Source organism: Cebus imitator, unplaced genomic scaffold (assembly GCF_001604975.1).
Source record: "Cebus imitator isolate Cc_AM_T3 unplaced genomic scaffold, Cebus_imitator-1.0 Scaffold177, whole genome shotgun sequence".
In the NCBI taxonomy this organism is placed as follows: Eukaryota; Metazoa; Chordata; class Mammalia; order Primates; family Cebidae; genus Cebus; species Cebus imitator.
Genome location: NW_016107492.1, coordinates 1,135,062 through 1,161,009, shown reverse-complemented (window position 1 = coordinate 1,161,009; position 25,948 = coordinate 1,135,062). Strand labels below are relative to the sequence as shown.

Below are 25,948 nucleotides of genomic sequence, written 5' to 3'. Positions count from 1 at the left end.
GAGCTATGATTGAGCCACTGCACTCCAGCTATAATTGAGTCACTACACTCTGAGACAAAACTTTACCTCTGAATAAAATAAGTAATATAAAAATTTAGAGCTATCATTGCTCTGAAAATTTGTCTACTCATATATGAGAAAACAAAAAAAAAAGAAAAGGATATTGTGTGTGGGGAGGAGAGGAGCCGGGGATAGCTCTTCCTTCTAGAAGGAGGAATACTAGTGTGATCTGTATACATTGCTTTTGAAGGGCTTTTTATTAGTTTTGAATCCATAATTCACTCCGTATATCCATGCTCATGGGATTTCATTTTATTTTCTTCAGGCAGCCTGATATAAATGAGGAGGATGGCTCTCATGTACCACATCAGGGGCATTTGGGATGGAAGGAGTGATGAAACTCCGTCACTATTGAGTTTCATCAACAGGTTTCAGAATGACTAAGTGGTTATTCTAACTGGAATATGGTGGAGTGAAACCCCTAATTTCATAGCTTGCTTTTCACAATACTCTGTATGTAATATATCCTGAGTCTGTTCCCTGATCCTATTTTGAGCACAGATAACTACATGTCTCGAGGACAATCTGCTCAGAGGTCTTCCATGCCGTTCCCCCCACCAAGAAGCTTTATCAATTTTCCTCCTGCTCCCAGAATGTCCTGTGATGCATGATGCTAAGAACTGGAAGAACCTGGTGATTCCATTTGCAAAGGCTGTGTGTGAAATGAGTAACAAATCTTTGCAAGTCCTAAGTAAGTTTTATGTAACTTTATCTGTACTCTCAATGTAGAGTCACTCTCTGAAGTGTTGTAGCAAATTTTGGATAGAAGATTTCAAAGTACACATATATTTGAGAACATGGCATGTGAATTATTGAAAAGATTAATAATCTAAAGCTATTATAGTTATTAATCTTATCATACAAAGCACATGTAGTTTTTAGACTTAGATGCGGCTTTAACATCAGAGTTTGGTAGCCATAAAATATTCAATCAAGATAAATCCATACTTTAAACATTTTTGGCTCATGTTATCTTGAAACTTTAGGCATTTGGACCAGAGATGATGAAAAAACAAACATTGAACCTTGTGTTATTATTTACTTTATTCAATACTGTGTTATGTCCTTTTATAGTTTTTAGTGAATATTGAAAGTTCAATGATTACCCAATAACCCAGTGGGGTATAGATGTTTATATGCCCTTCTACATAGAGGAGGGGGAAGTAGGGAATGTAGACAATTCTTTTGAAGAGTAGTAAATGATTATTAGGGAGAATGAGTGAACCCAGGAAACAGAAATTAACCTGTAAATGATTCTCCTTGGAATTGGAATGAGTCAAAAGACATTATCTTTTGAAAAAGTATCTTCTCTGTGACGGATAATGAAATTTCAGAGATGGGATGAAAGGCAATTCTTTTCTCTGTGGTGGGTCCAGTCTTAAAGTAGATAAGGGAGTGTCAGAGAAAAGCCTCTTCCAGCATCTGCTGACCTTCAAGGGCCTTTAACTTAAAATAATCAGCATACCAGGGTACTATATTTTGGGGTAAATTTCCCTGGGCTCCTGCACTTAAGAGATATAGAGGGCCAGGCATTGTGGCTTACACCTTAATCCCAGCATTTTGGGAGGCCAAGGTGAGAGGATCTCTTGAGTCCAGGAGGTCGAGGCCAGCCTGGGCAACACAGTGAGACCCCTTGACTACCAAAATTTTTTAAAAAATCAGCCATACCTGGTGGCACACACCTGTGGTCCCAGCTACTTGGGAGCCTGAGGTGGGAGGATCACTTGAGCCCAGGAATTTAAGGCTGTGTTTACTTGAAAGGGGTCCCAATCCAGACCCCAAACAAGAGTTCTTGGATCTCACACAAGAAATAATTCAGGGAGAGTCTATAAAGTGAAAGTAAGTTTATTATGAAAGTAGAGGAATAAAAGAATGGCTACTGCATAGGCAGAGCAGCCCCTCAGGGCTGCTGGTTGTGCATTTTTATGGTTATTTCTTTATTATATGCTGAAAAGGGGGTAGATTATTCATGCCTCCCCTTTTTAGATCATATAGGGTAACTTCCTGACATTGCCCTGGCATTTGCAAACTGTCATGGTACTGGTGGGAGTGTAGCAGTGAGGACAACCAGAGGTCATTCTCCTCGCCATCTTGGTTTTGGTGGGTTCTAGCTGGCTTCTTTACTGCAAGCTGTTTTATCAGCAAGGTCTTTATGACCCATATCTTGTGCCAACCTCCAATCTCATTCTGTCATTTAGAATACCTAACTGTCTGGGAATGCAGCCCAATAGGTCTCGGCCTTATTTTACCCACCCCTATTCAAGATGCAGTTGCTTTGGTTCAAATGCCTCTGACAGCTGCAGTAAGCTATCAGCACACCACTGCACTCCAGCCTGGGTGACTGAGCATGATCCTATCTCAAAAAAAGAAAACAAAAAGGTACAGAGGATATGTACAATGAAATGTAAGCCACCCAGTTCCCCTCCCAGAGGTAGCTACAAGTTCTAGTTTCTTGTGTAACCTTTGAAAGATGTTCTATATATATATATATAAACATACAAATGTATTCTTTCTGTTTTTAATGGTAGCAAATTATTAAAGTTACTCTTCCACAACTTGCTTTCTCTCACTAACCAGGATATCATGGAGATCATTCTGTTAGAGAATGTATAGAATTGCCTCATTCTATTTAATGGCTGAAGAATATTCTAATGTAAAGCATTTCATTGTACATATATAAATTTACACAAGCAGGAAAAATTCCAGAAAGCAAAATCACTAAGTCAAATTGTATGTACATTTTAATTTTGAAATATTTTGCCAAATGACCCTCTACAGAATCAGGGTCATCATGTCACCCAACTTGGTTGTCATTCACACTGTAGTCTACATAAATTGCACTCCTAGAGTTTGGCAACCTGTCAGTACTGACAAAGGATGTATTAATTTACATTTCATCAATGATTATGAGAGTATCAATATGCATTACTTTCCAACCATGTTATCAAACTTTAATCTTTGCCATTCTGAGAAAAAAACTTTTAATTTTAAGTTGAATTTTTCTTATTAAGAGTGAGGTTGTGCTGGTTTTCATATATCACAGATCTCTTTGTATATCATATTCTGTGAACTCTTATTACAGGACCACCAGGTTTGATTTTCTGTTGCACAGTAACAGACCAATACACTAAAAGAGTAGGAGCTGCAGCAGAGGAAGAGTTTAATAATTGTAGGGCAACCAAATGAGGAGATGAAAGGAAACCTCAAATATGCCTCTTCAAGAGGTTTGTGGTTGGGGTTTTTAAGGAGTCTGGATACAGGTGATGGCCTAAAGTGTAGTGATCACTGATTGGTTGAGAAGTGAGGGGTAAAGTCAGGGATAGGGAGATGAAGAACCCACATTCCTGTGCTGAGTCAGTTCTTAGGTGAGGGTCTTCAGAACAGTTGGTGTCAGCCATTCTGCTGGAATTCATGATCTGAAAAATGCCTTAAATAATTCTTGGGTTAAAAGGTCCAGTGTCAGAGATTTATCTGATAGGAACAATGGGAGAGCAGGTGCTTAGTGTGCTGTGTGACTCTGGGTTAGTTTTCAGCTCAGAAAAGTGGGTTGAACTGCACCAGCACACCCTAGTCAATGACAAACCATAATTCTGCATAAAACCTGGCTTATAACTCCCATTAAGAAAGTGAGAGTGGTTCCACTATTGTTTTTCCTTCTTTGCTCTTTTCCCATTGGTTGTTAGTATTTTTTTTAATTTTAGAAGCTTTTTAATTATTAAGGCAATTAATCCTTTATCAATATAAATTACAATATTTAGGCTATTAAAAAATGGTTTTTTTACTTTGTGGTATTTTTGCCATGCATAATTATTTTTTTAAATTTTAATGTAGCCTACTATATTAATATTTTCTTTTATGGTTTCTGGATTTGGGGTCATACTTAAGTATAACTAAAATAATTCCCATCCTCTTGCTATAATTTTTGTTATTTCATTTTTATATTTAAATATTTGATCCATATGAAGTTTATCTTGGTTAAACATTATTTTTTTCTAGATCAGTTTCTAATTTTCCCCACACATTTATTGAATCTTTTTAATTCCCACTAATATGCAGTGCCATATTTATTATATATTGAAGTCCCATGTGCATTTGAGTCTACTTATGGAATCTCTTTTTATATATCTGGGTGATACTGTTTTAATTATATTAGCTTGATAGTGTATTTTAACATCAAATGGATTTGTTTTCTGAGAATTGTTCTGAGAATTTAAAGGTTCCACATTCCAAATCCATGTTGCAATTCAGTAATATTAAAATATAATAATTGGCTATTTTTAAAACTACATGGCCATGTACTAGGTGTTCATAAAATCTAAAAACATAGATAATATCTTTTTATTTTTTAAAGATTAAAAATGTCTGGCCAGGTGTGGTGGCTCATGCCTGTAATCCCAGCACTTTGGGAGGCCAAGGTAGGTGATCACAAGGTCAGGAGTTGGAGACCAGCCTGGCCAATATGATGAAACCTGGCTCACTAAAAATGCAAAAATTAGCCAGGTGTGGTGGTGCGCACATGTAGTCCCAGCTACCCAAGAGGCTGATGCAGAACTGCTTGACCCTGGGAGGTAGAGGTTACAGTGAACCAAGATGGCGCCACTGGGCAACAGAGCAAGACTCCGTTTCAAAAAAAGAAAAGATTAAAATTGTCCTTGATGACATTACATATGTGTGTCTGTATTTTTGTATTCACCTATATGTTTTCAGATTTTATAGATATCCTATACAATTGTCAGTTTGAAAATTGTGAGATCAATTAAGCATAAATGTGAGTCATCAAATAATTTCTTCAAATCCTGAATTTGAGATTTTTTAAATTCTAATAATACTTAAACAGAGAAAAAAAATTCCACATCTGTGAGCATTAAGTGTTGTCCAGGATGTACTTTAAAAAGATATTTATAAATTATACCATCAGAAATGTAAAATATTATCTATTTTGTACATTAAAGAGCCCAGTAGAAACTGAGGGATTTGGGGGATGGTAGGAAAATCATATTTCTCATGGCTAATTTTACACCCCCAGAGAAGTGTTGGGCATTTTTGCAAGAATCTTCTCTGAGCCCACTGGTCCAGATGCTTAAAGCAGCCGTCATCTCTCAGCTGTGTCATTGGAATGAAACCAAACAGGATCACTGTAATATTAAAGCTCTTTTAGGAATGATGAAAAAACTGCATAAGGTAAGGGTTCTTCTAAAGGAATGTATGTACTATTTTATTCAATTAAAATCCCTTAAATTTCAACCATTGGATTTCTAGGAAGTCAAATAAAAATCATGAGTCATCAAATATTTTTTAAAGGAATATAGAAAAGGGAAATGTTTGGCATAAAATAATTAGGGATTAGAAGTTGAGAAACTTTTGAGGACTTAAGATGTTTTTTAATGGACTTCTTTCATTAAGAAAAAGTACACTGTGCCTGTAATTCTAGCTACTCTAGAAGCTGAGGTGGGAGGATGGCTTGAGCCCCGGAGTTTGAGGTAGCAGTGAGCTAGGATTGTGCCACTGTACCCTAGTCTGGGTGACAGAGCAAAACCACATCTTAAAAAAAAAAAAAAGGAAAAGAAAAGTACATTGAAGTTACTGCTACATGTAACAGCATACAGCAACATGGATGAATCTCATCAACATAGTGATGAACAAAAAGTGCACCAAAAATTACATTCTATGGCTTCTTTTGCATGAATTTTAAAAACAGAGCTAATCTATAATGACAGAAAGCAGAATGGTGTTACCTCTTGGGAAAGGCAGTTGTCTTGGAAGGAGCATAGGGGAACAACCTGAGGCATAGGTAACCACCTGGACAGTACTTATCCAAATAAGTATGTATGTAAAACCTCACCAAGATGCACATTTAAGATTTATGAGCGTGTGAGGTGTGGTGGCTCACTCCTGTAATCCCAGCACTTTGGGAAGCTGAGGCGGGTGGATCACCTGAGGTCGGGAGTTCAAGACCAGCCTGACCAACATGGAGAAACCCTGTCTCTGCTAAAAATACAAAATTAGCTGAGCATGGTGGCATATGCTTATAATCCCAGCTACTCAGGAAGCTGAGGCAGGAGAATCACTTGAACCCAGGAGGCGGAGGTTGCAGTGAGCCAAGATCCTGTCATTGCACTCCAGCCTGGGCAACAAGAGTGAAACTCTGTCTTGAAAGGAAGAAAAGTTCACAGAGGACTATGGCCCAAACAAAGAAAGGGCCCAATGGATACTGCTGTATCAACTCAGTCTGTCAATATCAGAATATTTGCTAAATCCCACTGTAGAAATATCAAATGAGGCCGTTAGGATTTGGTATCCACATTCTCTATGGCTGTGTCAACATTAGGGTCACCAAAAATGCAAAGTTTGTTTTAGTAGAGATACCTGAAGTCAGTGGTATCCAGAAGTCATTGAGCTTGGTTACATCATCCTCATTCTGCCTTGGGTGGTAATCCCAATAAATAGAAATCTGACTGGGCTCTTGACTAGATCTAAAGATGGACATAAGCATGTTATAGGTGAGTGTCTGAATTCCCACAGTGATCAGTGATTCACAGAAGAGCTCTTAAATTCCAGAGGTGTAGACCAGTGTAATGAGAACACTAATGCCAAAGGCATCTAGGGCAGCACTTCTCAAACTTTGATATGCATGTAAGTTATCTGAGATCTTGTTAAACAATGCAGATTCTGATCCAGTAGGCCTGAGTGGTGCCTAAGATTCTGAGAAACTCTTAAGTGATGTCATTAATGATACTCCAAGGATTTATGCTTTGATGTTCTTGTACCTAGGAAGAAAAGCTATTAAACTAATTAATAATGAATTACTAAGACGATTACATTGTAATTTACTGTCTTAAGCTGCAATTAGTAAACATAATATTTGGTCCCAGTTATGGAATGGTCTCTAGCATTGTGGACAAGTGGACGACTATATTTGTTTTACTAATGTTGTCATAGAGAATGCATAATATTAGGTCATGCTAACTTCAGACATACATCCTGGGACCCAAACATTGTCATCAATCCTCTCTCTCTGTCTCTCTCTCTCTCTCTCTCTCTCTTTGCTTTTTTCTTTTTGGGTTTCATTCTCTCTTACTATATATAGGGTGTCAGAGCAGGGAATTTTTCTTATATCCAAGTTTTGTTTTCCTTCTAGGATAATTTTACTTCTTAATAAAATACACCTCTTTCCCTGGTTCTTTGTAGTACTCCTTATGTTGAAAATCAGGTATTCATTTGGCTGTTAATCTATGTTTGTACCAATACAACACCGTACAAGTTACTGTATCTTTATAATAAATATTGACATGTAATAGAATAAGTTTCAACTTTTATCTTCTTCAGTATTATTGTTAAACTTCAATAAAAACTTTAGAATTACCTTTTTGTTCCAATTCCACAAATTTCCATTTGTTGGGCTTTTGATTGTGTTTTTGACCTGGTAGTGAAATGAATCTATAAAACAATTGGAGAGAGAATGACTATTTTACATTATTGAGTCTTCTAAGTCTGATCATGACATAGCTCTCTATTTCATTCTTCAATTTCTTACAATAATATGTAAGAAGTACATATTACAATAATATGTAAGACTTCTATGTAGAAGTCTTGCAGTCTGTTATTAGATAAATCCTGAATACTTGATATTTTTATGTGATTATATATCTTTTTAAAACAGCTTTATTTCACAACTGTAATCCCAGCACTTTGGGAGGCTGAGGTGAGTGGATCACAAGGTCAAGAGATTGAGACCATCCTGGCCAACATGGTGAAACCTTGTCTCTACTAAAAATGCAAAAATTAGATGGACGTGGTGGCACGTGCCTACGGTCTCAGCTCCCTGGGAGGCTGAGGCAGGAGAATCGCTTAAACCAGGGAAGCAGAGGTTGCAGTAAAATGAGATTGTGCTACTGCACTCCAGCCTGCGACAGAGCGAGACTGTCTCAAAAAACAAAACCAAACAAAATAAACAGCTTTATTGAGATATAATTCACCCATTTAAAATATACAATGTCACACTGGTAATCCCAGCACTTCGAGAACCTGGGGTGGAAAGATTGTTTGAGCTCAGGAGTTCGAGACCAGCTTGGGCAACATAGTGAGGCCTTGTCTCTATTTCTTAAAAAAATAAAAATTAATAAAATGTGCAATGTAATACTTTGTAGTATATTCATGGAATTGTATAACCTTTACCACAATCAATTTTAGAACATTTTTATCACCCGAAAAGAAGCCCTATACCCTTTAGCAGTTATTCCCCATTCTCCCCCCAACTCCCATCCTCTGACTCTCACCCCAGCCCTAGGCTATCACAAATCTACCTTCTGTCTCTCCAGATTTGCCTATTCTGGACATTTTACGTAAATGGAATCACCCATTATGTAGTCTTTTGTGGCTTGCTTCTTTCACTTAGCATAATATTTTCAAGGTTCATCAATGTTGGAGTATGTAGGAGTACTTCATTCTTTTTTTATTGATGAATAATAAATCATGCATTATATGAAATACCACAATTTTATTTATCCCTTCCTCATTTGATGGGTATTAGGGTTATTTCCACTCTTTGACTATTAGGAAGAATGCTGCCATTTACATGTCTGTACAAATTTTTGCATAGACATATGTTTCCATTTCCCTTGGGTATATACGAAGGATTGCTGAGCCATATGGCAACGCTAGTTTAATCTTGTGAGGAACTGCCAGACTGTTTTCCAAAGCAGCTGTACCATTTTGTGTTCCCTCCAGCACTGTATGACAGTTCTAGTTTTTCCACAGTCTTCTTTGTTTTTTGTGGGGGGGGATGGAGTCTCACTGTTGCCCAGGCTGGAGTGCAGCGGCACGATCTTGGCTCACTGTCACCTCTACCTCCTGGGTTCAAGTGATTCTCCTGCCTCAGCCTCCTGAGTAGCTGGGATTACAGGTGTGCACCCCACACCTGGCTAATTTTTGTATTTTTGTAGAGACAGGGTTTTACTATGTTGGCCAGGCTAGTCTCAAACTCTTGACCTCAAGTGATTCACCCACCTCTGCCTCTCAAAGTGATAAGATTATAGGCATAAGCCACCGCACCCAGCCATTTCTCCACATTCAAGCCAACACTTGTTATTATCTGCCATTTGGATTATAGTCACCCTAGTGAGTGGGAAATGGTATCTCCTTGTGATTTTGATTTGTATTTCCTTGATGGCTAATGATGTTGACCTTTTCATATGCTTATTGCCCATTTCTGTATCTTATTTTGAGAAATGTTTATTCATATCTTTCATCAATTTTTAAATTAGTTTATTGGTCTTTGCATTATTGAGTTGTAAGAGTTCTTTGTATATATTATAAGTCCCTTATCAGTATACAATTTGCAAATGTTTTCCCATTTTTTTTAATTGTACTTTAGGTTCTGGGGTACATGTACAGATCATGCAGGATTGCTGCCTAGGTACATACATGGCAAGGTGGTTTGCTGCCTCCATCCCCCCATCACCTATATCTGGCATTTCTCCCCATGTTGTCCCTCCCAAACCTCCCCATCCCCCACTGTCCCTCCCCTATTGCCCCTGCAAAAGACCCCAGTGTGTGATGCTCCCATTCCTGTGTCCATGTGTTCTCACTGTCCAATACCTGCCTATGAGTGAGAACATGTGGTGTTTGATTTTCTGTTCTTGTGTCAGTTTGCTGAGAATGATGATTTCCAGATTCATTCATGTCCCTACAAAGGACATGAACTCATCGTTTTTTATGGCTGCATAGTATTCCATGGTGTATATGTGCCACATTTTCTTTGTCCAGTCTATCATTGATGGGCATTTGAGTTGGTTTCAGGTCTTTGCTATTGTAAATAGTACTGCAGTGAACATATGTGTGCATGTGTCTTTATAATTGAACAATTTATAATCCTTTGGGTATATACCCAGTAATGGGATTGCTGGATCAAATGGAATTTCTATTTCTAGATCTTTGAGGAATTGCCACACTGTCTTCCACAATGGTTGAATTAACTTACACTCCCACCAACAGTGTAAAAATGTTCCTATTCCTCCACACCCTCTCCAGCATCTGTTGTCTCCAGATTTTTAAATGATCGCCATTCTACCTGGCATGAGATGGTATCTCAATGTGGTTTTGATTTGCATTTCTCTAATGACCAGTGATGATGAGCATTTTTTTCATATGTTTGTTGGCCTCATGTATATCTTCTTTTGAAAAGTGTCTGTTCATATCCTTCACCCATTTTTGAATGGGTTTGTTTTTTTCTTGTAAATCTGTTTTAATTCTTTGTAGATTCTGGATATTAGCCCTTTGTCAGATGAAGAAACTGCAAAAATTTTTTCCCATTCTGTTGGCTGCTGGTTCACTCTAATAATTGTTTCTCTTGCTGTACAGAAGCTCTGAAGTTTAATTAGATCCCATTTGTCTATTTTGGCTTTTGTTGCCAATGCTTTTGGTGTTTTAGTCATGACGTCCTTGCCTATGCCTGTGCCTTGAATGGTTTTGCCTAGGTTTTCTTCTAGGGGTTTTATGGTGTTAGGTCTTATATTGAAATCTTTAATCCATCTGGAGTTAATTTTAGTGTAAGATATGAGGAAGGGATCCAGTTTCTGCTTTCTGCACATAGCTAGCCAGTTTTCCCAACACTGTTTATTAAACAGGGAATCCTTTCTCCATTGCTTGTTTTTGTCAGGTTTGTCAAAGATCAGATGGTTGTAGATGTGTGGTGCTGCCTCTGAGGCTTCTGTTCTGTTCCATTGGTCCATATCTCTGTTTTGGTACCAGTACCATGCTGTTTTGATTACTGTAGCCTTGTAGTATAGTTTGAAGTCAGGTAGCGTGATGCCTCCAGCTTTGCTCTTTTTGCTTAGGATTGTGTTGGCTATGTGGGCTCTCTTTTGGTTTTATATGAAGTTGAAAGTGGTTTTTTCCAGTTCTGTAAAGAGAGTCATAGGTAGCTTGATGGGGATAGTGTTGAATCTCTAAATTACTTTGGGCAGTATGGACATTTTCACAATATTAATTCTCCCTAACCATGAGCATGGAATGTTTCTCCATCTGTTTGTGTCCTCTCTTATTTCGTTGAGCAGTGATTTGTAGTTCTCCTTAAAGAGGTCCTTTACATTCTTTGTTAGTTGTATTCCTAGGTATTTTATTCTCTTTGTAGCAATTGTGAATGGCAGTTCATTCTTGATTTGGCTCTCTTTAAGTCTGTTATTGGTGCATAGGAACGCTTGTAATTTCTGCACATTGATTTTGTATCCTGAGATTTTGCTGAAGTTGCTTATCAGTTTCAGGAGATTTGGGGCTGAGACAATGGGATCTTCTAAATATACAATCATGTCGTCTGCAAATAGAGACAATTTGACTTCCTCCTTTCCCAACCGAATAACCTTTATTTATTTTCTTGCCTGATTGCTCTGGCTAGAACCTCCAATACTATACTGAATCAGAGTGGTGAGAGAGGGCATCCTTGTCTAGACAGTGCCAGAAATTCAGTATGATATTTGCTGTGAGTTTGTTGTAAATAGCTTTTATCATTTTGTGATATGTTCTATCGATACCTAGTTTATTGAGAGTTTTAGCATAAAGTGCTGTTGAATGTGTTCCAGATCTGAGTTCAAGTCCTGGATATCCTTGTTAATTTTCTGTCTCGTTGATCTGTCTAATATTGACAGTGGAGTGTTAAAGTCTCCCACTATTATTGTGTGGGAGTCTAAGTCTCTTTGTAGGTCATTAAGAACTTCCTTTATGTATCTGGGTGCTCCTGTATTGGGTGTATATATATAGGATAGTTGTCTTCTCTTGTTATATTGATCCTTTTACCATTATGTAATGCCCTTCTTTGTCTCTCTTGATCTTTGTTGGTTTAAAGTCCATTTTATCAGAGACTAGTAACAGTCCCCTGTTTTTTTTTTTGTTTGTTTGTTTTTTGCTCTCCATTTGCTTGGTATATCTTCTTCCATCCCTTTATTTTGAGTCCATGTGTGTCTTTGCACATGAGATAGGTCTCCTGAATACAGCACACTGATGAGTCTTGACTTTTTATCCAGTTTGCCAGTCTGTGTCTTTTGATTGGGGCATTTAGGCCATTTACATTTAAGGTTAATATTATTATGATGTGTGAATTTGATCCTGCCATTTTGTTACTGGTTGGTTGTTTTGTCCATTGGTTGACACAGTTTCTTCATTGCATCATTGGTCTTTACCATTTAGTTCATTTTTGCAGTGGCTGGTACTGGTTGTTCCTTTCCATGTTTAGTGCTTCCTTCAGAAGCTCTTGTAAGGCAGGCCTTACAAGAGGTGACGATATCTCTCATTAATTGCTTGTCAGTAAAGGATTTTATTTCTCCTTCATTTATGAAGCTTAGTTTGTCTAAATATGAAATTCTTTTTTTTAAGGATGTTGAATATTGGCTTCCACTGTCTTTTGGCTTGTAGGGTTTCTGCCAAGAGATCTGCTGTGCGTTTGATCGGCTTCCCTTTGTGGGTGACCCAACCTTTCTCTCTGGCTTCCCTTAGCATTTTTTCCTTCATTTCAACCCTTGTGAATCTGACAATTAGTGCCTTGGAGTTGCTCTTCTTGAGTATCTTTGTGGTGTTCTCTGTATTTCCTGGATTTGAATGTTGGCCTGCCTTGCTAGGTTGGGGAAGTTCTCCTGGATAATATCCTGAAGACTGTTTTCCAGCTTGAATTCATTCTCCCCATAACCTTCAGGTACACCAATCAAGCGTAGATTAGGTCTTTTCACACAATCCCACATTTCTTGGAGGCTTTGTACATTTCTTTTCACTCTTTTTCTCTTTTCTTGCCTTCTAATTTTATTTCATTGAGTTGATCTTCAATCTCTGATATCCTTTCTTCTGCTTGATCAGTTCAGCTATTGAAACTTGTGTATGCTTCATGAAGTTCTCTTGCTGTGTTATTCAGCTCCATCAAGTCATTTATATTCTCCTCTAAGCTGTTTAGTTAGCATTTTGTCTAACCTTTTTTCAAAGTTTTTAGTTTCTTTGCATTGGGTTAGAACATGTTCCTTTAGCTCAGAGAAGTTTGTTTTTACCCAACTTCTGAAGCCTGCTCCTGTCAATTCATCAAACTTGTTCTCCATCCTGTTTTGTATCCTTGCTGGTGAGGAGTTGTGATCCCTTGGTGGAGAGACATTCTGGTCTTTGATGGTTTCAACCTTTTTGCATTGGTTTCTTCCCATCTTCATGGGTTTATCTAGCTTTCATCTCAGGGAGCTGCTTGGTGAGGCAGCCTTTCCTTTGTCTGACTGCAGAGGCGTTGCTGGGCTGCCAGGGATTCAGTAGAGCTGCTGAGTATATTTCCTGTGTCTTTTGTTTACTCAGGAAGATTAGACCTGCCTCTGCAATGGCGGCTGCCCTTCCCCCACCAAGCTCAATCTGTGAAACTCTCAAGGAAGAGGGCTTCAGTTCACTGGACTTTGTGGGGGAGGGACCCATCTAGCCATATCACCTGATTCCCTGCTTTCAGTGCTCCTTCTTTCTTGGGGGTGGGTGGCTCCATCCCACAGGCTTTCTTGGTGTTGGCAAATCCATCCACTTAGATTTGTGCTAAAAACCTGTGGCATCAGCCAGGGTTGCTTCTCAGCTCTGTTCAGGTAATTCACATGCACTTTTCAGCCCGGTAAAGATCTCATGTTCTGTGGGTTGCAGAGGGCTTGGGTGAAGCACAGTATCTGAACCAGAATCCCAGAGGGGGAGAGCCCCCTATCTTCCCATCAGATGCACTTACTGGGTGGGGCAGTGCCCTGTACTGGCTCAATTTTCCCTCTTTGGGTTATACCTACTGTCCAACCAGTCCCTTTTAAATGAACCTGGTACCTCGTTTGGGAATGCAGAGATCACTCACTTTTTGCATCTCTCTCACTGGGAACTGCATTCCACAGCTGTTTCTATTCAGCCATCTTAGCGGACTCCCCATGTGTTGTTTTCTCATTTTCACCATGGTGTCTTTTGAAGCACAAATGTTTTTGATTTTGATGATAAATTCATCTACTTTTTCTCTTAAAAGTTAAATTTTTAACTTTGTCATTGATGTAGAGAAATGCAGTAATTTTTGTACATTATGTTTGTTTTTAGCAATCTTGTTAAATTTACCTAGTAATGCTAATCTCTTGATTCCTGTGGATTTTTTCTGTATAGACTCATATAACTTGAAATAGCAACAGTTTTGTTCCTATTTATTTTTCTTTACTTATTTCATTGGCTAGGACATCCAGTATAATGTTTTATAATCTTATTCTTATCTCAAAGGGAAAACCTTAACATTCAGTTTTATGTTTTGCTGTGGGATTTTTGTAGATACGTTTTTAAAAGGTTCAGGAAACTTCATTCTATTTCTAGTTTGCTAAGGGTTTTGTTTTTTAATATCATAAATGGATACTGAATTTTATTGAATGCTTTTTCTGCATATGATGGCAAAATACACAGATGGATTTTCAACTGTTTTAACCTTGTCTACTTGAAGTAACACAACTTGCTCACAATGTGTTATAGATTTCAAAGATTCCATTTCCTAATATTTTACTTATCATATTTGCATCTATATTCATGAGTGAGACTGGATTGTTATTTTCCTTTCTCATAATGCCCCTCTCAGATTTCTGGGTTAGGTAATGCTGATCTCATAAAATAATCTGGGGGATATTCTTTTTCTATTTTATGTAAGAGGTTGTGTAATATTGTCATTTTCCTTAAATGATAGGTAGAACAAATCAATAAATCCTTTTGGGTCTGGAAATTTCTTTGTAAAAAGTTTTTTAAATTATGGGTTTAATTTATTTAACTGCTACAGGATTATTGAGATTTTCTATTTTTTCTTGTGTTGGTGGGTATTTCCCCAGGATTTGTCTCTTTATCTAAGTTTTCAAATATCCTATTTTTATCTTTTAAATCTAATTGTAAACTGTAGTTTCACCCCATTTTTCATTCTTGATACTGGTTATCTGTAATTTTGTTTTTTGAAAGTTCTTACCAGGAAATTGTTTTTTTCTTTTTTAAAGAATCAGTCTTTTCATTTGTTGATCTCATTCCCATATATTTGTTTTTTATTTCCTTAATTTATATTCTTAAATTTCTTATTTACCATTTTCTATTATTTGAATTAATTTTGTGTGATGGAGGCATATTTAGATCATTGATGCTTCCTCTAAGAAGCCTTCTTGAACATTTTAAGTTCTTCCCCAATCAGAAACTGTATTCTAAATGCCTGGTAACTTGCTGTTTTTACCTACTAGACCATAGGTTGTCAATCTACACTCAAGGGCAGTCTCCTGTTTTTGCAAATACAGTTTTATGGGAATAGATTCACATTCATTTGTGTAAGACAGGATTTAATCTAATGGTTTGTCCCATGCTTGACAAAATAGTATGTGCCAAGTTAATATTTATTAATTAATGGACTAAAACAAAAACAAAGTGCTTAATTTGTTAAAAGTACCTTGGACTTTTATGGTGCTTTTATTCTCAAAATCTAGAAACTATTTCCAGTAAATCTATGCCCTAAAGATTAGTTTCCTAATCCACACTGTCAGTGTCTTATCTTTGATAACATTTCTTCATGAAAATTGAGGAAATTATAGCTCAGAAAATGGAAATTTTCTAGAACTCTACTTCAACATTGACAAATGTTTTTAGTTCATAGAGCTCTCTTATGATGATCTATGTAACAGCCATACATATATATCTAGATATCATAGATTAAATCACTTATTGACAGAAAATGAAATTCACAGGTTATATTCTCTTTAAGGTAAACAAAACTAATTGTCGACTACCAGAAGATACTTTCAACATAAATGAACTCTCCAACTTATTAAACTTTTATACAGAGAGACGAAGACAGCTCTCTCGGGATAACCACCTGGTAAGAATGACATTTTTACTTCTGAAAATTTTCATATAAGGGATGACACATTACTGTAAGTAGCTGTGAAGGTACTCCTTCGATAAATCAAGATTTGAAATTTTTTTTGCAATGATAAATTTGCTAAATTTTATGATCATTGAAAAGTTAAACATATTTTAGTTACAAAACAAGTGCACCTTTTGAAATTTTGTTTCTAAGTAATTTGGATTCTTAAAAACAGATTTCTGAGGCCAGGTGCAGTGGCTCACACCTGCAATCCCAGCACTTTGGGAGGCAAAGGTAAGCAGATCACTTGAGCCCAGGAGTTTGAGACCAGCATGGGCAACATGGTAAAATGCTGTCTCTGTTGAAAAAATACAAATATGTATTAGCACATATCTGTAGTCCTAGCTACTCAGGAGGCTGAGGTGGGAGGATTGCTTAAGCTTAATCCTCCCACCTCAGAGAGAAGGAGGTTGTAGTGAGCCAAGTTTATGACCCTGCACTCCAGCCTGGGCGACAGAGCAAAACTCTGTCTCAGAAAAACAAAGAACCACAAAAACCAGATTCCAAAAAAGCAATAAGGTAAAGGAATTAAGATTTTTTAATTGTTTTTAGTTATCAAAACTATTATCTCTGTTTATTTTTTAGGTACCTGCAGAAACCCCCAGTCCTGTTATTTTCGGTGATTTTCCATTTATCTTTAATTTGCTATCCAAAATTAAATTACTGCAAGCTGATTCACATCTAAAGATGTGGGTATGTATGCCCTATTTTTTAGTTGAAAAATTCTAAACATATATAAAATAGAGACAGTGGTGTAATGAATCTCATGACCAAGATTCAGCAATTATCAACATTTTGCCACACTTTTATCACTTTTTTTCTTTTGTTGTTGTTACTGTTTTTGTTGAAGTATTTTACAGCAAATTCCAGTCTCAATTTCTTTTCAGCTGTCCATACTTCAATGCATTATTTCTGATTGTCTTACTCTTGTTCACTCTGAAATTCATGAGTGGTTCAAGTGGCAACCACATAATTCTTTCATTGTTTCCCATCAACCTTTTATTTAATAATTTCATATGTTATTTTCATTAAGGTTTGTGGTATGTCAATATTTCTAATCTTATCATTCCTTCCAAAGTCATTTCCTGGAATTAGGTAAAAAAGAGCTTTTCCTTATCAGTCAGGGCACTTGGTTACCCTAAAATGGTTAAAGAGCATTTACATACGAAGGTAGACTAATTAATTCCTATCCTTTTTAATATCAAATATTGCCAAATTACCCTCTATAGAGTTTGGAAATGCCTCTTCCACATGCTGTTCTCAGCAATGCAGAGTATTACCAAGCTTTGTGATCTTTTCCATTTTGATGAGTTAATCATGATATTTCAGTTTGATTTTAATTTATAGTTATTATTAATGTCCTAGTCCTCACTTTCTTTATGTAATATATATCTATTGTTTTCCTACTGTGAACAATGCTGACACTATCCAGTAAACTGTTCTTTCCTTCTCTCTTTTCTCTCCTCTTCTATCCAATTTTAATTATTACTGTGTTCTTAAGTGCTAATCTTTAGATTAAAAATATCTCCTTAAGCTTCTTGGAGCTTGATTTATAAGTTCCAACTGATAATCTTTTATTCTTAAATAATGCCTATGAGTCAATCATGAGTTAAATAATGCCTATGAGTCAATCAATTAGTTTATTTTGTTTTCCATTTATTTGCACCCTTCTGCTTCTTTTCTGGTAGTTGTATTAGTCCCACATACGACTTACATACTATTGTCTATTTTTTTTTTTTTTACCACCATCAGCCTTAGTTCTCAGTTAAGTACATATAATGCAATCCCCTTATTATGCTAAAATGAATTTTCCAAATTTTTTTTATTGCTGAGGCTTGTTTTCTAGGCCATTCCTCATGAAAAGTTTATATCTATTTATCGATGATATTTATATTTTAAAAACTCATAGGAATCAGAATTTATACCCATTATTGCCTTTATAACTAATTCGAAGGATGCAGGCCATCTGGGTGAAACATAAGAAGTCTGGGATAGAACATGCACAAGAGAAGCCATTTCAGTTATTCATTCCCTTTTTATACTCCACTGTTTATGTGGCTTACGTGACATTTTCCAATGTGCCATGCCACATAAATCCATAAATTCCAGGTGTATTTATAATAAGCAACCTAGACAGACAAGGTATATCCTGCTAGTAGCATTCCATAGGTAAGGATTGTCCCTCTAGTTATTACTACTATTATTATATTTTGAAATAGAATCTCACTGTCACCCAGCCTGTAGCACAGTGGCGTGATCTTGGCTCACTGCAACCTCTACCTCCCAGGTTCAAGTGATTCTCATGCTTCAGCCTCCCAAGTAGCTGGGATTACGAGCACCTGCCACCACGTCCAGCTGATTTTTATATATTTAGTAGAGACAGAGTTTCACCATGTTGGTCAGGCTGGTCTCAAACTCCTGACCTCAGGTGATCCACCTGCCTCAGCCTCCCAAAGGGCTGGGATTACAGGCCTGAGCCACCATGCCTAACCTAGTTACTATTATTAGTGTCTGTTACCAGCATGTTTACAAATAGATTTGACCAGGCCATCTCTTCTTTTGTTTCTGAGCCATATGTTTTTATTTTCCTAACATCCCTGGTAAAGGGAGAAAATAGATTGTCTTTCCTTTCCAAACCTAACTTTCCCATCAGTTTCCCTTAAACAAGACCTTCCCTTTATGGTATTTTCTGCTATTACCATGTTTCTCTGTGGGTCATTTGTCTATTCTGCTAGTGAATAGTTGAGGGTTGAGTGGACAATGAACTTGGACAGATTGCACATTATGAAGGACTAAGAAAGTCTGAGGACAAGAAAACTCTTTCTTTTAGTTGTCTTGAGTGAAGCTGGAAAGCTGACTTTACAATCCTGCTCTCCAAAGGAGAGATAATGGATATAGTCAAAACTGCAAGCTCCAAACTGGGTTACCAATTCAAATGTGTAAATGTGAAAAGGTAAAACCAGTATATAGAGAACTGCAGTAGAGAAGCTGGAAATTAAGCTAAGAGGCAGGTTTCCCGTCCAGCTCTTGGTTATGTAAAAGAAGGTACAGACACCTCTCCCAGCTGTAGTCAGTGGAGGACATTGCTGGCCACATCCTGTCACTCAGACCCATGGAACATGTTGCTCAGTAGTCAGTATTGCTGGATATCCCAGACCTGCAGACTCCTGTAGGGCCATAGGAGGTGATGACCCACCACCAGAAAGGAACGGAGATGGAAGTTGTTCCTTCCCTACAAATCTTGTGCTTTAAAAAAAAAAAAAAAGCCTTAAAGAAAAAACAGAAGAATCTAGAAATCACATATAAATTTCTTAGTATATAATGGTGGCAGAGACCCAGGGCAGGGATTTCCCAACCCCAATGCCACATGAACACTTCTCTGAGGTGCTTGTAGAGAGTGAATATGGGCAAACACATTCACTCTCACATTCCCAGCTTAGGAACCTGGAGTAGGATAGCTATTATCCACTGGTCTTGCTGTCACGATTGCAGGACAGGCCCTATGAGGGCTACATTGGTTTGAGTTCTAAAACCTCATTTATTGTCCTTGTGATATAACTGAAGCCCTTGAGGAGTCTTGAAGGTCCAAGCAAGGATAGCAAGTCCAACACTAGATTTCTAATCCAAAGAAGTTCCACAGAAACAAGATCAGAGATTAAAGTAATGTGAGAATGTTGAGAATTCAGAAAAGCTAAAGAGAAGTACTTAGGGTGATCAGAAAAGTTAAAGAGAAGTACTACTTAGGGTGACCAGGAGCATTATTAGATGCAAAATAAGGCCACTTGTGGCGTATTTTTAGAGTTCCCATGCAGATTCGGTGGATGGATCATAGTTATTGGAAAAAGAAGAGTAGATCTTCTCTGAGGAAATCTCTCTTCTATCTTTTTTCCTACAGTGCCCATTATCCCTAAGCTCTTATACTGCTTTTATATTCCTGAGGATTACAATGCTAATGTTCTGTATCTTAAGACTGTTGGTGGATGAATGCCTCACCATGTTGAATACCAGTATGGCCTTTAAGGATGATGTTTACTATAATAAATGATCTGAGATAGCTTTTAATAACTTAGCTGTTCATCCATGTTGACTAATCTCCGGTACACAATTCCTAGGTAACCATAGTTTCTATGGCTCTGCAATCACTTTATTTTCCATAAGACAGATATGATATCCTTTTTCTTAAATAATTACAATGTGAGTGTTTATAGCAATGACAGGATTAAGTATATACTATACAAAATGTTTATTGGAAATATTAAACATTTAAAAGTATTAAACTATTAAAAGTATTAAACTATTAAAAGAATCCCTGGGATTCTTATGAGGTCAAAATAAAATTTTTATTTTTCCAGATGTCAGAAGATAAAGCATTCATGCATATGCATGAAACAATTCTGAAAAAAAAGGAAGAATTTCCTCCATCACCTAGATTTATACTTAGAGTCAGACGAAGTCACCTAGTTGAAGATGCTCTGCGTCAATTAAGTCAAGCTGAAGCCACTGACTTCTGCAAATTATTAGTGGTACAGTAAAAAGTCTCACTGAACATTTTTACTTCTGTGGGAAGGATGCATTCATATGATGTAATAACGGCTCTCTTAAAAGAGCCTGCATTTGCAGCTATGGTTATCAATCTTTTGGTTTCCAGAATTCCCTTCTTACCCTTCATAGAACAGCAATGGGATACTAACTCAATTGCACATTGGGCTATGAGTTAACTATTAGTTACAATGACCACAAAAATGCTGCATAATAAAAGATCCCAAAACTTAATGGCTCAAAAATAACAATAATTTATTTTATATATATGAAGTTCACTGTGCTGACCTAGGCTGAACTCATCTGGGTGGGTTTGCAAATTTTGTCTGAGCTTGTGTACCTCTGGGAGTTGGCTAGAGATTGGCTGATCTAGGCTTAGCTGGAGCAGTTTAGCTCTGCTTCCTATGTCTTTCATCCTCCTCCAGGGACTAGCAAGCATGCTCTTCCCACAGCAGTGCCAGAGGTGCAAGATAGCAAGACCAAACATTGTTTTAGTCAAAGCAGTCGTAAAGCTGAACCTAAGTCAAGGGCTAGGGAAATATACACAACCTCTTCAATGGGAGGAACTGCAAAGTCATATGCAAAAGACATGGATCACAGAGGGGTGAAGAATTGGGGCAATAATGCAGTCTACAAACTGCTAGAGGAAGGGATACTTTTCCTACATGTTGGCTCTAGTTTCATCACTTAAGACCATCTACTATATGGGTTTCAATTCCAACCATCATTCCTTTCATCCTTTGTGAGTGCTTATAGGGTTTTTATTGTGTGGTATCTCAGATTATTTGCCCTATTGAGGCGATAGAATAATGACTAATTCTGTAGGTAAGGGTTAGAGTCTGTCCAGAAGGGAGTGGATTTTCTTGATATCAGCCATGAGGGGAAGAGCTGGGCTGTTAGAGAAGAAACCAGAACCTGGGAAGTGGGACTCAGATAAAAAAGGGATTTTCCCAGCATGTGACTCCAATGGAAAACAAAAACTACTTTATAAGCCAGACTTTCTAGTTGTATGTCTCCCTTCATCCCTATTTTTCTTTAAATATTAACTGTAAGGAAATCAGTAGAAAAGTATTCTCCTTACAGGAGATAACCAAGGAGAAAAAAAAAAAAAGTAAACTTCAAGCCTGATCAAATAAAAATAGAGACTCTGAACAAGGGGAAGGTTGTCAGGGCCCATCATGAGTAAGTCCTGAGTGTGGCATGGACAGATTTGCTGGTATAAATGAGTAGAAACAAGAAACTCAGAAGCAGGCTTAATTTGTTACTGGGATATTCAGAAGGGAAAGTGGGGCAGGCTCTTGAACATGATGGTCTGTGGCCAATGAGTTGATCGAAGCAGCAGTAGATAAGACTTCCCAGGCAAAGAGAGTAGGGAAAGAACAAAAATCCAAGAAATAAAAATTAGTGGTGTTTATCTTTAAAAGATGAAAGTAAATTATCCAGAAAAGGATGTAGAAAAGAAGTAGTTAGAGACTTGGGGGAAAACCAAGACAGTACATAGCCATAAAGTCCAAAAGTAGAGAAAGCTTTTAAAAACAGAGACTGGGTAATACTGATTTCTCATGTGAGGGCTATGGGCAACTACTCTGGTGGTTCCTGCAAAGGTCTCATGCCCAGGCAGACTGGGAGGGCGTTTTGCAGAAGCCCAAATGAGAGTAGAGGCAGGAGAAACCAAATACTTGTTGACTGGAGCCAAGGTTGTAAGTCTGAATGATGAGATGAAGATAGACAATAAGATAGAATAATCAGGGAGTTTAGGGTCCCAAGGGTTTGAAGCTCATCAAAATTTGGTTTGAGATACTGGTCAGTGTTACTGGCAAATGCTGAGTCTTGAGTCCCCCTTCACTTGGTCCATGTGGCAGTGTAAAGGATGCATACAACAATCTGAGAATAAATAGGTTCATGGCCTCCATTCCTCAGCAGCACACTGAGGGAGGACAGATTGCAAGGAGGTAAGGGTGTGATACTAGTAGTTCTAGAGACTGCAGGAATGGTCATTAGAGTTTCAAAACTTCCATAAGGATCAAAACATTGTATTTTACGTCAGGACCTGGGACTGTGTTCTCTTTCCTTAGGTTGAATTTATTAAAGAAATTCGACCTGAGGCTGGAGGGGTCAGTTCAGAGTTCTTCTACTGTATATTTGAAGAGATGACTAAGCCGGAATATGGAATGTTCATGTATCCTGAAAAGGATTCCTGTATGTGGTTTCCTGCCAAGGTAAGTCTTTTCTTTCTTTTCTTTTTTTTTTTTTAGAACACAAAAGGTACCCCATATACTACAACATTCAAACCATACATAGTAGTATAAAATAAGGTCATATAGAGCTTTGCTACTCCTATTTTGAGTAGTACTTGTATGGTCCACAGAGCAGCAGCTATGGCATCACTTAGGGAGCTGTTAGAAAAGCAGAATCTGAGGCCCTACTCCACACCTACTGAATTAGAGCACGCATTTTATAAGATCCTCAGGTGGTTCACATGCACATCACATTTTAATGGTTTTAATGAATTATACTTGAGATATAATAAACTGCACATATTTAAGGTGTCCAGCTTGGCTTCGTGTGGTGGCTCATGCCTATAATTCCAGCATTCTGAGAGGCTGAGGTGAGAGGATTACTTGAGTCCAGGAGCTTGAGACCAGACTAAGCAACATGGCAAAACCCCATCTCTACAAAAAATTTTTTTTTTTAATTAGCCAGGCGTGATGGTGCACACCTGTAGTTCCAACTGCTCGGGAAGGTTGAGGCAGGAGAATTGCTTGAACCCAGAAGGTCAAGGCTTCAGGGAGCCATGATCACACCACTGCACACCAGCTTGGGTGACAGAGCAAGACCTTGTATCAAAATATAATAAAATACAATAAAGTGTCCAACTTGATAAACTTTGATATACATATACATCCATAAAACTATCACCACAATCACAAACTGAATACATCTCTCATCTCCAAAAATTTCTTTTTTTTTTTCTTGAGATGGAGTTTCTCTGTGAGGCCCAAGCTGGAGTGCAATGGCACATTCTCAGCTCACTGCAACCTCTGCTTCCCAGGTTTAAGCGAGTCTCCTGACCCATCCTCTCGTGTAGCTGGGACTAAAGGCTCACACTACCACACCCAGCTATATATATATTTTTTTGTATTTTTAGTAGAGACAGGGTTTCACCATATTGGCCAGGCTGCTCTCGAGCACCCAAACTCAAGTGATCTGCTAACCTCAGCCTCCCAAAGTGCTGGGATTACAGGTGTGAGCCACCACACCTGGCCCAAAAGCTTCTTTATATCCTTTTCTAATCCCTCCTGCCTATTCCTCTCCACAACGCCCAGGTGACCACAAATCTGCTTTCTGTCACTAAAGAGTAGTTTGAAGTTTCCTAAAATTTTATGTAAATAGAATCATAACATAGTATTTTGTGTCTCTCCTTATTCATTCAGCATAGTTATGCTGATATTCATCTGTGTGGCATATATCCACAGTTTATTCTCTTCTACTATAGAGAAGTATTCCATTGTATGGATATACAAGTTGAGTATCCCTTATGTGAAATGCTTGGGACCAGCAGTGTTTCAGATCTCAGAGTTTTTCAGATTTGGAACATTTGCATAAACACAGTGAGATATTTTGGGTTAAGGACCCAAGTCCAAACACAAAATTCATTTATATTAATAGTTCATACACACTTTATACACATAGCCCAAAGGTAATTTCATACAATATTTTAAATAATTTTGTATATTAAAAAAAGTTTGTATTAAGAATTTATGAGTGGAATTTCCCATTTGTGGCATCATGTTGGCACTCAAAAAGTTTCCAATTTTAGAGTATTTCAGATATTGAATTTTCAGATTACGGATCTTAGCTTGTACTACAATTTGTTTACCTGCCCTCCTACAGATGAATATGTAGGGTTCTTCCTAAATTTTGAGAAGGAGTAATTCAAAGTGTTTCAAATTAGGACAGAAATGATTGATAGAATCCTAGAGATAATTTTTTCATTTTTAAAAGGTGATTCAGCCGGGTGTGGTGATGCATGCCTGTAATCCCAGCACTTTGGGAGGCTGAGGCGGGCGATCACTTGAGGTCAGAAGTTTGAGACCAGTCTGGCCAACATGGCAAAACCCCGTCTCTACTAAAAGTACAAAAATTAGCCCACTGTGGCACACACCTGTAGTCCCAGCTACTTGGGAGGCTGAGGCAGGGGGATCACTCGAACCTGGGAGGCGGAGGTTGCAGCAAGCCAAGATCATGCCACTGCACTCTAGCCTAGGTGACAGATGAGACTCTGTCTCAAAAAACAAAAAACAACAACAATTTTAAAAACCAGGTAATTCACAGCCAGGTGTGTTAGCTCATGCCTGTAAGCCCAGCACTTTGGAAGGCCAAGGTGGGCAGATTACTTGAGGTCAGGAATTCGAGACCAGCCTGGCCAATTTGGCAAAACCCTGTCTCTACTAAAAATATAAAAATTAGCCAGGTGTGGTCGTGTGTGCCTGTAATCTCAGCTACTTAGGAGGCTCTGGCAGGAGAATTGCTTGAACCTGTGAGGCAGAGGTTGCAGTGAGCCAAGATTGCGCCATAGCAATCCAGGCTGGGAGACAGAGCAAGACTCTGTTAAAAAAAAAAAAGAAAGGGCTTCAAAAGGAAAAAAAAGAAAAATAAAAAAGGTGATTCATTTCTGTAATTATTGTATTTTTATAAAGATCCTTAAAGTATAAACATTTTCTTTCTTAAAGTAACAAAAAAATTTGTCTTCATTTCTCTATTAGTAACACAAAAAGTAGTTCTGAAAAGAATCACATGTTGAGCTTCTACTGTGTTATGGTTTGAATGCTCCCTCCCCTTGAAATTCATGTGAAAACTTAATCCCCAGTGTGGCAGTCTTGAAAAGGGGTCTTTTAGAGGTACTTGGGTCATGAGGGTTCTGCCCTCATGAATAGATTAATCCACTCAGGGTTTAATGAGTTAATGTATTAATGGGTTATCAAGAGAGTGGGACTGGTGGCTTCATAAGAAGGGCAAGAGAGACCTGAGCTAGCATACTCATCCCTCTCACCATGTGATGCCCTGTGCAGCCTCAGGACTCTGCAGAGTTCCCATTAGCAAGGAGGCCCTCACCAGATACAACTGCTCAGTCTTGGACTTCCCAGCCTCCAGAACTCTAAGAAATACATTCTTTTTCTTTATAAATTACCCAGTTTCAGATACTCTGTTATAAGCAAGAAAAAATGGGCTAAGGCATATTTATTGGTCCCCTTTCCCATAAACTTCCAAATTGTTCTTCCAAGTGGCAGAAAGGACAGGGAGGAGGAGGAGAAAGATGAATACGTATGAAAAAATACTGAAAGGTGTTTTGTATCTTTTTGAGAACAAATGGAATGTCTAAAATATAGGAATGGCTAAGGTATGCCAATGGTAGGATTTTTTAGTCAGTCAATCTGGAAGCATTTA

At 37.8% G+C, this 25,948-nt stretch overlaps 1 protein-coding gene across 6 annotated transcripts in view; it reads left to right on the top strand.

Annotated features, from left to right (window-relative positions):
* Positions 1–25,948, top strand: part of HERC6 (HECT and RLD domain containing E3 ubiquitin protein ligase family member 6) — a 67,069-nt gene that overhangs the window by 31,712 nt on the left and 9,409 nt on the right. For all 6 annotated transcript variants that reach the window (XR_005202894.1, XR_005202895.1, XR_005202896.1 and 3 more), the window contains exons 12-17: positions 562–751; positions 5,087–5,241; positions 15,800–15,913; positions 16,547–16,654; positions 20,314–20,484; positions 22,576–22,719. Coding sequence is in view for 3 of the 6 variants with exons in the window: in XM_017545106.2 (XP_017400595.1) it covers positions 562–751; positions 5,087–5,241; positions 15,800–15,913; positions 16,547–16,654; positions 20,314–20,484; positions 22,576–22,719 (882 nt within the window). In the remaining 3 variants the exon portion in view is untranslated. The remainder of the gene's footprint in view (positions 1–561; positions 752–5,086; positions 5,242–15,799; positions 15,914–16,546; positions 16,655–20,313; positions 20,485–22,575; positions 22,720–25,948) is intronic.